This window comes from Anopheles aquasalis, chromosome 2 (genome assembly GCF_943734665.1).
Source record: "Anopheles aquasalis chromosome 2, idAnoAquaMG_Q_19, whole genome shotgun sequence".
Lineage (NCBI taxonomy): Eukaryota > Metazoa > Arthropoda > Insecta > Diptera > Culicidae > Anopheles > Anopheles aquasalis.
Window position 1 is genome coordinate 7,932,501 of NC_064877.1, and position 15,000 is coordinate 7,947,500.

The following is a 15,000-nucleotide window of genomic DNA, read 5'->3' on the forward strand; positions in this document are numbered from 1 at the left end:
CGGTTCGGATCGGCCGCGAAAAAGGATACGCCCACCATATTGACCTACGTGCGCAGCAACACGTTCGCGGCCGTCCACCCCCGAACGAACCGTAGCCGGCCGGCCTGCCGGTCGGCGAGATGGTTGACTTCATTTCTGTAACGAAATCGAGGAAAAAGCAATTGAGAGACTATTAGTCGGTTGCTATGCTGTAGATACTACTAACAAATCACTCGTCGTATCATGGTATTACTACATAATTATCCCTGAAACTGTAAATCAACGATTTCCCCCGAATATATGCAATTTTAGTATACACACTGAGGTACTAACTATTAACGGAATTGCACTGGTTGCTCCACAGGGATCCACATTCTCCTCCAACAAATCTGTTGAAAAACAATCCAAGCAATCTAAATTTCAAATAAATAATGACCATCGAAAAGCAGGCCTTGAATCGGAGCAACTGACCCGCCGGTTAGTACAGAAAATCAAGGTTCTAATCCACACGCTCCGCCGTAGTAACCTGGTCGAACGCCTTCCAGCGCAAGGCTGTCCGTGCTGGTTAGTCGCTTCTCGAATCATCGGTTCTGTTCTGCTCTTCGGCCCTTCCTTCTGGCTTAGTATCTTCTGCCGGCCTGCTGCTTCGACTGCTTACGCCAGCCAGTAGCGCGTACCGCCCGTCTCTTTCGGGCCATTGCGCGTGCTCCTTCCCTTCGGTGTTTCGCTTTCTCGGTTTCTCTCTCGCTCTAACACGAGACGCGCACACATAGGAAATCGTACCCTTTCTTATTGCTGTCCGTGGCGGCTTCACCCACCCTCCCAGGCCGCCCCATCGCTTGGTCCTATTGGGTTGTTCCTCACATTGGCCATCTTCCTGCCCTCCCTTCGGCTCTCTCTCTCTCTCTAACGTCTTAGTTGTCGTTGTCGTCGTCGTCACCCCATTTCAATTGCTAGTTTATTTCCACAGTTTTCGCTTCGCCATCGTCTTCATCTTCTGCTACTGCTGCTTCACCCAGCTCTTCCAGAGAGCGAGTCTCTGGCGGGGGAGCACGCGCGGGGAGCGGCCGTTAAACGGTCGGCGCGGATGCTGCGGCATCTGCATACATTTCCAGCAAGGATTATAAAAGGAGCTACGGGCGGCGACAGAAATTGATTCGTGTATCGATAGTCGTAACGAGCTGATCGAGAGCCGAGAGCCAAGTTCTTGTCCCAGGCCGCTCTAGTGTGAACACGGCGCAAACCTTACCACCACCACCACCAGTTGCAGCAGCAGCAGCATCCAATAGTTACGTTGCGCCGCTTGCTGACTCCGTTCGCAGTAGGTTCTGACATTTACCGTGGTCTTGTTCTTACGCGTGTGCACCCGCGATCCCGCTTCTTGACTTCTCTTCCCCCCGCTTGTAAGCTAACCTTGGTGTGATTTTGTTGGTGTTTTTTTTTTGTTCGCCCTTCCCTCGCCCGCCCGCCCGGGATCCAAGTCCTCGGGAGTCTAGTCCAAATCCGTACTCCAAACGCTCCCAACTCGCTTCCGTTGCCTACTGTTGTTCGGTTGTTTTTTGTTGGCATCCTAAAAAGAGCCAAAATACAGAACAAAAAAAAGGAACGCCGTTTTAGTGATTGATCTGTGTACTAGCAGGAGCAGCAACACCGGCAGCAGCCCTTACTTTCGAAAGGGCCCCCTCGCACGGAGTACGCCGGAGAATTGACGACTGATTGACAGTGAACAAACAAGCCGTGGTGCCGGTGCCGGAACTACCTGAAAAGGAGAGAGAGAAAAAAAAGGTAAGAGAAACACGGAAACTATTATGTGCATGTAATACAGCGGGACACACCTGCACGACATACTAGTAATGATTAATCGGTTCATGGTCGATTGGATTAGAACGAACGAACGAACAAACGAATGAAACCCGGTCCGGTGAACCGGTGCGCGTTTGCGAAGAACAAGTCTTTTGAGTTCGAGCAAAGGGCCGGCACATATGGTACACGTTCGCATTAGGGTTTTGCCGGGCGTACCCAGTGTACGTGGACATAATTTATTCCTGTGCTGTGTAACTCCTTAAGCTGCGAGCAGTTGCGGTCTTCTCAAGTGTGATTTATCTTCATTTCACGAGGCACTAGTCTTTATGTCTATATGGACGGCTTCTTAACAACAATAAGGCCTTAAGTTGAATGGCTGTAGATGGGCTCCGATGATGGTGCGCAATGGAGGCCCGTGTTATCAGCTACGGTAGCTTTGGTCTCTCCGACTTTCCGGAGCACACGTGACGTGATACTACCGGCCATGATCACACCCATTTGTGAGTCTCGTGATCGCGCTAGCTATCGCGAACGTGGGCGCCTGTCGTACGAGAATTACGACGCTCTTATCAGCAGTAGTAGCAGCAGCAGCAGCAGCAGCAGCAACAGCAGATGAGGAGCAGCTGCCATATGCCTGATGATGTTTGAAGGTTTCCTTTCCCTCTCAATGGGAAACTCCCTGAACTTAACGGCCATTCCGTCATCCACCTGACTGATTAATTGATTGTGATCGGACGATTGTGATCCCGCAGCTCTCGCTGAGCCCTGCGGTGAGGTAGGCGGGCAATTGCCTACCATACATCACCGCTCCCTCGACGGACTCCTCGGGTGGACAGTGAATCACGCGACGTCCGCAGTGCAGCGTAGTTCAATGAAATTGAGCCGCCAACACCGGTAATTATCAGTGCAACAGCCGTGGGTTGTATGGTGCGCCCCACAGAGAGACAGAGATAACTTGTTTAATCGGTCACATCGGTAGCCGCACCTCATCAAAGAATGATTTCACGCTCTCGACCGATTGCGTGTGCCGATCGACCGATCTAGAATGCAACAGTGGCACCGGCAAAGGGGTGGGATTTCCCATCATACGATCACTGACACGATCGCTTTAACTAGACACTGCGGACCCTCACTTGCACCCTTTATGGCTCCTTTCATTTTCAACGCCATACGCCCGCCCAACCAGCCCCTCTCCCCCGGCCGATCGAGCTGCGTACGTGACGAAGATCGTGTAGAACAGGATCAGCGTCCGGTACCTACCGGGCGGGGGGTTGGGACCCGCTATTAAACGAGATCAAACCGGCTTGGATGCTGCTTGCTTGTTACCAGAGCCCGGTGACGGCAATCAATCCGATGAGTCAATCCCACCCGAGACACGAGGCCCAAAAAGCGGAGGCCCACCGTGGACATTGGGCGTGGATTGACTTTCCAGGGACCTTAAACGGATTGATTAGGGTTCCAAAAGGGATGATGACTATGCGAGCCGTCGGTCGAGCCAGATTCTGCTTGGAATTCCTTCTTTGATTGGTAATTACATCATCGAGAATATTGCAGAAGGAAAAGGAGTAGAAGCAGCAGCCGGTGAATGCTGGGGAATTCCCCAATAATCTTCTTCTACTCTTTTTCCTTTTCTTTGAACCGGTTGGTGTGGTCCGCATTATGCTGATTCTTATGCTGAACGATCGCGCCAACTTCAGATCAATAAACTCGAGCGTCATTGAGCATCGCGAGTGATCGAATCCTTAAAATCATCCTTGACTGGGTGCCAGGAGGAGGAGGAGGAGGTGCCAAACTGTGCTGCACCGGGACAGAAAACCTGCCCCGTAGCGGCTGGTACAATAGTCGGTCACCTTCTCTCCATCGCATGCTCCTTCGCTTCGTTGATCGCGCGCAACAGCTGACCAGAGCAATCTGTCATCTTTTATAGTTATTTTGACCTTGATAGTGGCTCTCCTTTGGGACAGTAATGGCAACAGCCGCATCAACGAACGACGACAACGCCGCTGAACAGGTCCATCGTCGTGGTCGTTGAAGGTCCCGCGATCACAGGTGATCGCCTCGATGCATTGCATGGCAGCACGCTAGCGCTAGTGTGTGGAAGCGGAAGCGCAAGACGATCGTTTTTTATCTTGCACTTGCAGCGGTCGTTAGTGAGCGGTCGTCCGCTTCCTCACCACTCGCCTTGCCATCGCCCGACCGGCGAGCTGAGTATCCAAGCGACGACAGTGGCGGCGGTGGTGTGGCGGCCACTTGAAGTGATGAGAAACACTCGACGGCGCTCGAGTACGAGCTCACGTGGCTCCACAGGTAGCTTCGACTGATGCTGTTGCATCAGCACGCCAGTCACGCTATCCGCACACACCACGGGGGTGTGATCCACCGATGCTGCCAGGATCCTCCTGGCCGGTGACTATATCAGTCACTGTTGCGCCTCCTCCCATCACTGGCCTCGATCGGTGGATTCGATCGCTCACACTTCACACATGACGGATTGACGTCACCAACGACGACCAACTTTCCACTTGATCCGCCCGCCCGCGGCAGTCAATGAGGAGTGACGGGCGCGAATGGCACCAAGTCAGCGAAGAAAGCAAAGCAAAGCAAGAAAAAAAAGAGGCAAAACCACGAAACCAATGGCCGCGCTGTTAACGCTCGCTGTGTGACAGATGAGGATGAGATGAGTTTGATGAACGCGACCAACCGAACCGACCGGCTGCCCTTCCCACAAGAGGCCTGACACGCGGCCAAACGCGGGGCGAACATCATCACCATCATCATCTTGATGATCGTCGCGACCATCACCATTCGCCGCGGCTCCATCATGTCTGGTGTGTGCCTTCTGGTGATCGCCGCGATCACCGGTGGTGAACGATGAGGAGGAGGAGGAGGCGAGCCGGCCGGCTCTGAGCTCGCGATCGCGTGAACTCGATCGCGCGCAGAGTGTGTTCAGTGCGCGATCACGTGTATGTGTGACCGGTTCTGGTGCACATACACACGACCAGATGGTCGAAGGAAAACCGGCTACTAGAGGGGGGTGGAAGGGGTGGATGGAGTGTGAGGATAAGTTCGTGTGGGATGCTGATGATCGCGCACAAGATTGCGAGCTCCGTCGCTCGAGCTCACGGTTGCCGACACACTGGAGCGCCTGTGTCGCGATCGTGCGCTGTTGCTAAGCCACTAATGATCTTCCCTCGCATTCCTTGTGCTACCTTCCTCCCCGATCTCCTCTTGACTTGACAACGCCACCTGGGAGCTGGTAGGATTTTGTCGCTCTTTTGCTTCGCCTTTTTTTCCCCCTTCTTCTTCTTTTGGTCACTTCCACGTCGCCCATTTCCATCCATCCATGCCGCTCCCCGATCGTCAGTCGTTCGTCCGTTCGATGGATGATGACGCGCGGGGCGCGACACGCTTTGGTTGTCAATCTCCTGGGGCTCCCGGGAGGGCCGGCAATGCGCAAACACGGACCCACACCTCCCGTTGGGACAGGATGTTGTATTTCAATTTCAATTTGCAGCCACACACCGATCGCAAAGGGCTTTTTTTATTATTTTGCGCCAGTGTCAGCATCGGATTTCACGCGATCATCAGCTCGAGCGAGGGCTATTAATGGGCTCACTCACCGCTCCGGTGGCTTCCGGTGGTTGCCGATGCACAGCTGACTGGAACCAATCGTTCCTCCCTCCTCCCCGGCATTGGTTATGGTGGCTTATCGCCGGCTTATCGGCTGACCGGGTGGTGAAATTTAGAAAAAGGGATTCACTGCGAACTGGTGGGACCGTGGGGTAGCAAAAGGTAAGGGAAAAATGCTCTGATTTTATGGATGATTTTTTTTTTACAGAAATCAGAATGTTATGAGGAAAACGATAGCAAAAGTAGCATTCCATGCTTTGATTGTAGTATTTTGAATATGAATTCTCAGTTTTTGATGTTTGTTAGGATGTTTCCAGACCTGTTGTTTAGTTCTTTGGACTGGATTTGGATTGTTAAACTATCTTTTTACCGCATTGAAACGTATTTCCCTCATCATTTGCTCTCTTTCTGTCTGTTCGATCGAGTGTTTGTTCAAGAGTTTCATTTGCTAAAAGTGATATGATTAAAGCCTTGCCCGTTTCGTCCCTTTCTCCAAATGCAAAACCATAATGCATAAGCAAAGAAATTGCACTTTGCTTGCACTTTACAGGCGCATCGATGTTTCTAAATCGAGCATCAGCAACCAGCGGGTCAACTGCACGAGATAGTGCTGGCATCGGCATTTGTCTGGCCGCTTCCAATGACGCCCGGGCGCCTGACAAACATCACGCGATTTACCTCACATGTTTGTGTCTCGTGTTGCAGTACAGTGCACTGTGGCCAGCAGCACAACAAGCCGATCTGCATTGCCAGCGGTTTATGATCCAAAAAGGATCATCTTTCTCTTTCTCTCTCTCTCTTTCGGAGGGATGAAACGCAATTCTTTCTATCTTCGTACCATAAAGGTAACGCCGGTAGCGATGGTTCACTATTGACAATTACCTCCCAGTCCCGGTAGACTGATAAGATACCATGTGCTGGACAGTTTCGGTGGTCCTTTTCTTCTTTTTTTCCTCTGCTGCTTAACACACACCCATCACTATGCTGTCGCGATGGTGCGCATATAGTTTCGATTTCCGTTGTGGTGGCCCCAGGCCCAACTGACAACCAGGCCGTCTTCATGGCGCCATCCGATACGTTTGGGTTATCGGCCGCCAAGAAGCTGCTAGTGCTTGCTATGTCTTCCCTTCTTCAGGAACCGTGTAGTAAACAAATAGTGAGTGCGGCCGGCCATACATATCTTTGGTGTGCCGCAAGCCCGTTCGAGGAAGCGCACCTTCCGGCATAGGTGGTCTTCTGCACGCGGTGATAAGAATAGACACACACGCACTTAACGCACGATGGTTGGACTCCTATTGGCTTCTATCGAGTCGAATGGCGTGGTTCGATATAGCAAGCGCCGAAGAAGCTCACCAGGAACATCGAACGCAATAGGCGATGCCGATGCCGTGAGACGCAGTTGGCGGCGCTTTTTTGCTGCACAAACTCACACACCTCACGGTGGGGCGGGCACCACACGGTTCTGGCGCCGTCGAACGTGCCTTATTTATGCTGATATACATATCAGGGAAGGTACGGCCACCAGTCGGTATCTTTTTTCTTTTCCTTCCCTGTTGTCAACCTGGAATTTCCGTTTGGGCGTCAGCGCGAGTAAAGAGTCAGCCAAAAGCTGATGAAACTCCGATTCATGGTTGCGACGGTGGTTGCCCAGACCTTCCTCCTTTTGCTTTTCCTTCTTCTGTTCTCCCTGGTCCGCTCTGTGTGGTTCACCGGAAACTCAATGACGGTGACTGCAAACGTTCCCAGGAGATCGCTCGTACACACGCTGCTGCATAGAACGTGCTGTGGAATGTGCTGCCCGTTGCAGTAAAATTTCGGAAACAGGCGATGGCCGGCCGCCGGTGCCTGGGAGGGCGTGCGTTGCATTATGCCAAATCTGCACCCATCAACAGGACTCCGTCGAAGAGAATGCGTTAGTTGGCATTATTAAAATTAAAATAAAACTCCGAAACCACACTATCGATCGATACGATCAATCCAACGACGACGGAGAGGATAAATTTGGAATAATTTCCAAAAACTTTCCACTCCCGAAGCGTGGAAGTGGGAATTTCCATGCCCGATAACTGCGTGTGCCATTTATCGTGATTAGCTAATTGACTGGCACATGCTGAAAGCTTGAAACAACGTGCGTATCTACGGCGTGATTGATACGTATCGTTCTCGCTCTCGCTCTCGCTCTTTCTCTCTTTCTCTCCCACACTGTGCCCACCAGGAGGTAGATTCTCACCGGTGAGAAGGTGATTATTAATTATTTACAATAATTGTTATAAGGAATCGGGGTGATTGGTCAACGTCCAAGTGTGATTTATCAAGTCCGATCGATCACGGCGCCATTTGCTGGATGATGTAACATGACAGAACCACCAGCCAGCCTTCCGAGGTTGGCCTTTTCATTTAAATGATCTATTTTATGGGGTTGTTTTTTTTGCTCTCGAGCAGAATCGTTTTCTCAACATTAACCGTCCACGAGTTCACGATCTGCAGCAGCTTCTGGAAGACCACGAGCAAGATCACGCGAAAAGGCTCGACCATTCGTACGGTGTCTCTGCTGTTCGTGGCATCGAAATCGTCTGGCATGATCGTTAGGTACGGCATCCGCCAGGAATCTTGAAACAATAAGAGAGGTACGCCGGTTCGGCCGGCAATCGCGATGCTCGATGACCATTAGCTCTTGTTGCTGCTGTTGCTTCTACCAAGACGCTCGCCATTCCTCGGCAAGCAGTTGTTTCGATGTGGTTGCTCAAATTGCTTCCAATTTTATGTAACGATCGCGGTCTAGGCGATCGGTGTTAATGGTGCTGGTGCTGCTGCTGCTACCGCCTGCTGAGCATGAGGCATCCATCCGTCCGTCCGTCCGTCCGTTGGCTGCCGGTACGGGCCAGGGGTCGGCAGTAGCCACGTTTCGCCCTCTTCGCTATCTCGTTGTCTCTCTGTCCCAGCACACAGACAGACAAACACATTCATGCCCCTCTGTACCCCATGGTCCAAAGGTGATGGTCGTGAAAGGGACATTTCATTTCATTTCATTTCATTTCTATCCCGTTGTCACAAATACGCGACGGGCTTAGAAGCGGTAACGAAAGGCAGGCGATGAAAGGGCGAAAGGCAATCTCTTTCGATTTTCGGTGCCCGAAGCCGAACGGCCGCGTCCCAACCGGAAGCTGACGCATCTCTCCGTCGTTCGTCTTTCTGCTTTGGTAGCCGTTAGCATGCGGTTTGCGATGAGACCGCTAGCGGCTGCTAGCTTCGGTGTGCTACCGTGCTTATAAGCCTTTTTGATAGAGATCGATCTCGATGAACGCATCTGCGCTGAGCTATGCTGAGAGCGTTGCGCAGCGACAGAGAGAGAGAGAGTGAGTGAGATCAATTGAGCTAGCATGCAGCATGCGAGGTTCACTATCTCGGAAGCACTACCATAAGGGAACCGGGTGCTGGACGGCCAGGCTAGTGAAGGCAAGGAAATACTCACTGTTTCGCGAGTTGCTTCGGTTCAAGCGCCTTCAGATCGTCTTCTATCCGTTTTCGATTAAATCTGCAAACGAAAAGAGATTATGTATGTGATAATAATACAGAATACAGAATAATCTTAGATCGTACAGCTTAGAATGCTTAACTGCCCGTTTTACCGCCGCTTCCCCTTATGCGATCGAAAGGTGAGCAATGGCGCCAGAGCGGCCGCTTATAAAAGGAGGCCCCGGTCGGCGCCTGGCTTCAATCAGAAACCTAGCTTCGGCGCGGATACCTGACCTGGCCCGAGAGATTCCTGAGCGCTATCCAGCTTCCTATCTTTCTTTCTCCGAGTGTTGAGTGTAGTTGACCAGTCAGACAGTGCAGGCTAGTCAGGCTCTTGAAAGGCTCCGTCGCATCCACCGGTACCGACGCTAGTGACGCTTGAACAACCAACAAACGTACCGCAAGCAAACAATAGAGGCTCGTGGCAGTGAGTGAGTGTTCGTCGAGAGAGTCTGTGAGTTGAATCGTGCGCGTGTGGAATTGTGTCGTCGCTGCTGTCGTCATCATCGTTGCTGATCTAGTTCAAACTAGCCCTCACTGGGAACACCTGGCCTGGCCTGACCGTTGGCGCTATCATCGATTGGTTTGTCGATTTATAAAAAAAGCTCTCGCTCGCTCGCTCTACTAGTTGCAAAGTCACCTTCGGTCACCAAGGGAAGGCAGCGACGCGATCCAGCAGAAAGCAAAGAAGGCTTCGCCAATACCAAGAAAGGTTCTTGATGGACGTGTGTGCGTTTGCGTTTGATTGATCATCGCATCATCATCGTTCGCTCATCGTCCTCGTTGTCCTCGTTGCCCTAGCCAGCTAGCTAGCCGATAGGCGAACAAAAGCGAGGCAGTGCGATCCAGCAGCAGCATCATCATCGTCGTTGTCGTCGTTGGCGCCACGAGATTAACCGTTTAATGTTCGCCAGCCGGACCACCACCATCACCACCACGACCACCACCGTTGACCCGAAGGATCGAAGGAAGGAAGGATCGGGCCTCCACGAGCTGGCTACCGGCGGTTGTGCTATTCTTGGCTCCCGCTCGCTTATCACCATCAGCGGTGTTACAATTGTGGAACGATTAAGCGGCCGCCATCGCTGGTAAAGTGCGACATTACCGGCCATCATCCGGCTACACATTTCCAGCGACAACGACACAATCTCAGGGCCGTCGTCGGTAGTCGTGTGTCGTTTTTTTTCTTCTTCTCCTTCGAGTAATCCAAGCAAGCAGCTCGAGCAGCCTACTAGGACTTGTGAGAGCGACAGCGAAGCAGAAGAAGTAGAACACGCTGAGCCGCCTCGCAAGCAGCGCTACGAAGACGACGACGTAGTAGTCGACGGCGACGTGCAGCACAGCCGACCATATGTTGTGTTTCGGCGAAAAGGTGAACCTATCGGAATTGATGTTGCTGAATGTGTTGATAAAACATCTCATAAACTCGAACATTACATAACACCCCGGTGCGTGCGTGCGTGCGTGCGTGCGGTGCGTACTAAGAGTGAGTTTTTTTTTTGTCTGAAAAGCGTGTATTTTGTGGCGACAGCCAATACACGACACACACAGAAACGCAGGAGGCGGAGGAGACGATCGTAGAACGGGAAACGGCCCGTCCCAGCAAACCGAAGAGAGAACCGAGCGAAAGGTGCAAAGACGCAAGTCTCCCCGAGGAACGAGGAAAAGCTCTCGCCTCATCCGAGGAAACAAAGAAAGACAAAGATTGTGGTTGCCAAGGTGTGCGGTGACTTGGCGGATCGAGCGCGATTCCAAAACGCGCCAAACGCGCACACTGGTCCGCGGGACCCCCCTCCCCCGAAAAACGAACGACCGACGCGATCTCCTCTGGCAGTGGCGGTGGCAGAGGCAGCGGAGTGATTTCTGTGGTCGTGCGGGGTGCGGTAACACACTCGCAGCAGCAGCAGCAGCAGCAGCAGCAGTGGCAGAGGCAGTGGCAGTAGCAGCAGTAGACCGTCGCCAGCATCCACGTGGCAGGAAGAACGCTCCATTGGAAGCATATTAGAGAGAGAGGAAGGTGAAATCAGCCAACAAGAGGAGGTCCACGGATACCAAAAGACCGCACCGTCCACCGGTGACAAAGAAAGCTCAAGGGAGAGCTCGATCAAACGTGCAAACTCTGTGGCAGATTGGCACAGCAGCGCAGAGGAGCAGGCAGCGGAGTATAACGTAGCGGAACGGTACGGGAACGAACGAAGATCGTGGATCGTGAGGAGAGTCATTACTGTCGCGCAATTTTCCCTATCACCGCGGCCCGATCGAAGGCACACGAACGTGGAGTGAGCGGAAAGCTGATCACGACGACACCCAGCCGGGAAACCGTAGGAAACAGATCCGCCTCTCGATCATCTCGATCCAGTAGCAGCGCCAGCAGTAGCATCGCCAGCAGCAGCAGCAGCAGCAGCACCAGTTGCGGCAACTCTATCCCTGTAACGGGCGGAAACAAAAGAAGAAACGTTAACGCGTGCGTCACGAAAGAAAGTGAGTATGTGGCAGGGGTTCATTTGAATCGATTGATCGATTCTTCGATTGGGGTTTTTTTGGGGACCTTTGGGGTAGCTGATAAAATTCCTACACCAAACAGGCGTCAGGGGAAGGTATTTAGTAGTAAATTTAATCTTCCTCTTGTCACCGCTGCCAGACGAATAGAATATTTGGGTCGCAGCCTCTCGCGGATGTAACAGGCGTGTGACCTTTGGAACCGGTAGGGGTAGGGGCCGCTACCACCGGCCTTTGGTCTTTCCCTTCACACCGTCCATGGGGAATGGTGCGGGGCAATTGGCGGGGCTTCGCGGGTTCAGAGAAATGAAGCGATAATGGAAGCGTGAAATTATCATCTTGACACCGGAGGAGGTGCGCGAACGATCGAGCGTTACCGCCTCTTTCTTGACGTGCCGGCTCATTCGTCAAACCCATCGTGTCTGTAATCTGTGCTCGTGTATGTGCGCGACAATGATAGTGCACTATACAGAAAGAGGTTCGATGATTGATTGGACACCGCGCATTCAATCACGGCGGCGGAGGGCGAGAGAACGTATGGCGAGGGTGCGGTCGCTGGTGATAAGAAATGTGCGAACTGCTGCCCGCTTCTCCGTGCCACCCCTTTCCTCCTTCTTCCTGCCTTCCAATGGCCTCTAATGTGGTGGTGCTGCTGCGATGATCACATAACCAGCCTGCTTGCTGCTCCTGCTGATTGCCGCTGTGGCCACCGAAAAAATGTGTCACCCCTCCCCTCTCTCTCTCTTGTTCTCTGTACCCTCTATCGTTGCCTGAGTGATGTGGGAAGACCTCACGGGATGAGGGATCTCGCTAAAAATATCACTTCATTGAACTGTGCTCACGCTCACTGTCAGGCCGCGTGGTGAACGCGACCGGACAGGCTGGCCGACCGTCCGACATCATCATCGCGTCATGGGGATGTCACTTTACCCCGGGCCTCTTTGCCCACTCTGGCTTTTAAAGCCAAAACGTGACACGCTCCGTGTGTAGTGAGCGAGCGAGCGCGCGGCCGCCACCCGGTCACATGATTTACCGCAAAAAAACCGGCCCAAATGGTCCGTTTACTGAGGCCATGGTGAAATGGTCAAGCACCGTCGCTACGGTCGACCTTCTACCACCATCATATCGCGCCACATGCGGTAAAGGTGTGCTAACGTAGCAAAAAGAAAAGCGGGGGGAGAGATACAGAAGGGTTTACCGGGGTGGTATCCGCCGTCTGATGCAATTCCCGGACGGAATTTCATTCATCGCGTGTATGCGCTCGCTCACTGGCTTACGATCACGCTCGAAACTCCCTCCCCTTTTACCTCCCTAATGATGGCCAATGATAGTTCTCTCTAGTGACCCTCTTATGCTCTCACTAATGTGCGCTCTTTCTCTCTCTCTCTCTCTCTCCGTCTCTCTCGTTGCAGTAGTAACAGCAAGAATGAATCGCGATCATCTGTTCATCGTCGTAGTGGCGCTAGCTGTGGCCCTGCTGACGGGTCATTGTAGTGGTCGGGCCGTAGAGTTGGATGCTGATGGAGGCTCGATCGCTGCGGCATCGGATACCGCCGGTTCGCCATCGTCCTCCTCGTCGTTAGGTATCCGCGCCGCAGAGCCTGGTCGTGCGACGAAACCAACGTTTGTGAAGATCACCACCCCACCGCCGGCACGTGTCGCTCAGATCCGAGGTACGACCGTCGAGCTGGAGTGCGAAATCGTTGGTTCGCCCACCCCTAGCGTCCAGTGGGTGCACGGAAGTGGACAAACGGCCGATGTAAGTATGCTGCACCCGCAATCTGCGTCACCTAAGCACCGGGAGATAATAAAACGCGATTTCGTTTCGTTTCGCTTTAGTGGGAAGACATCAGCGTGAATGTTATCACGGAGGAAACGCCAACCTCGGTGGCCCGTGTGGTGAGCCGGCTGGTGATTGATCGATCATCGCGTGCCTCGCAGACGACGTACACGTGCATTGGTCGCTCCGCTGGTCAGCTGGCGATGGCTTCGACCGTCGTCTATCACATCGATGCCGCCGCCGGATCGCGGTTGGGTAACTTCTCCGATCTGATGTTGTTGCGTCCGGTGGGCGCCGGTGTTACCTCGCCGACGCACTCGTTCATGAACCTCAAGAACGCCCGGATAACGCTTCACTACAAGACGCTGTTCGAGAACATGGGCTCGACAGTGGTGTTGCCGTGTAAGGCAGTTGGACGGCCGGTGCCCGAAATTACCTGGCTCAACGAGGACGGTAGCGTGGTGGGTAGCCTGCAGGATCCGCGGCTCCGTACACTGCCGACGGGCGAGCTGATCATCACCGGCCTGCGGTGGACCGATATGGGTACCTACACGTGCGTGGCCAAGAACGCAATCTCGAAAGATGAGGCAGAAACCTTCATCTATCCGGTACGACCCAATTAAGCGCTAGTGCGCAATCGTCAGGGCCTTACACAGGTACAGTGTAGCAGCAAGGTCCCACCACCTATACCTATACCGACACACATACACAAAACACACGCCGGTACATCGCCTGTCTAGCGCAGGTTCGATGGTCGAAAATACGTATCTCTGCTTGTAGTCTCCTGTATGTAAGCGATGTTCCCTGCTCGATCGGTGGCCCACACCCCGTTGGTCACTTGGGAAAGGGCACAACACATATAATAGAAAGGAGAAAAACCCTCTTATGCCATTTACTTAACTTATTTGAAGTGGAAACCCGCATAGTTTTTACCAATTGCATAATCGTAATTACTGAAGAAATAAAAACAAACAAAAGGAATTCGATTGACGCGCCTGCATTCGCAACGTCCTTGCAAATGGCAGCTCCTACAAACAGCCCTTCCTTTGAAAATGCGGATTATTTGCTATCTCACATAGAGTATTTGAATATTTGAAACGTACGCAACGTACATGTCTCTCGTAAGTTATTTGCCTAGAAAGTGCAAAACAAAAACGTGGGGAGGATTTCTTTCCTTCCCCGCAGGAACTAGGAAAAGGCGCTCTCTCTAGAATGTTCGCAGGACATCCGGGCTTATCGCCAAAGTGCTTCTGAACGGATTTCTAAACCATCTACGTCTACATCATGTATCTAGTATTTAATTAAACCCCCTCTCCCATTAATGATAAAAGCATGACGCACCGTGCAGTGAGCCGCAGAAGATGAGCAGCTAGGCAGGAAGGAAAGGAATTTAGGGGATGTCACTGCAAACTTAAAAGCGAAACAGTGTAGGCCTTTTAGTTGTGTAAATAAGATACTACCACAGCTGCCGGTGGTGGTAACCGCTGTGCTGCATCCGGCACGGCCTCACTAACAAGTACTTCATGCAGTACGATATGGAGCAGCGGTTTCAGCTAACTGTAAGGCGCTACTGGCCTGAAGTGATACGGACGTCTTGCGGCCAAAGAACAGTATGAATTACGATAAGGAACAACTTGATTGAATTGATCAATAAAATGTCTGTTAAAGAAAAGCATCAATGAGATGTATAGGTGTATGATTTACTTACGGTTTTGTGGCAGAATCCGTCGCTAAAATTCATGTACTTTTATCTTTTGCCTCTTCCCGGAGCTCCCTTTCTCATAGAGTTTGTC

At 52.3% G+C, this 15,000-nt stretch overlaps 1 protein-coding gene across 2 annotated transcripts; it reads left to right on the forward strand.

The window, feature by feature from the left end:
- The first annotated feature begins 9,122 nt into the window (after positions 1-9,122).
- LOC126572863 (neural/ectodermal development factor IMP-L2) lies at positions 9,123-14,886 on the forward strand. 2 transcript variants are annotated; one of them, XM_050232557.1, is made up of 3 exons: positions 9,123-11,409; positions 12,843-13,186; positions 13,267-14,886. In XM_050232557.1, exons 2-3 carry the CDS (start codon positions 12,854-12,856, stop codon positions 13,828-13,830), a joined length of 897 nt encoding a protein of 298 aa, XP_050088514.1. In that variant the 5' UTR covers positions 9,123-11,409; positions 12,843-12,853; the 3' UTR covers positions 13,831-14,886. The 2 variants fall into 2 exon arrangements, with proteins under 2 accessions (XP_050088514.1, XP_050088513.1); XM_050232556.1 differs by having other exon boundaries at positions 9,124-11,409; positions 12,840-13,186.
- Positions 14,887-15,000: the final 114 nt, after the last annotated feature.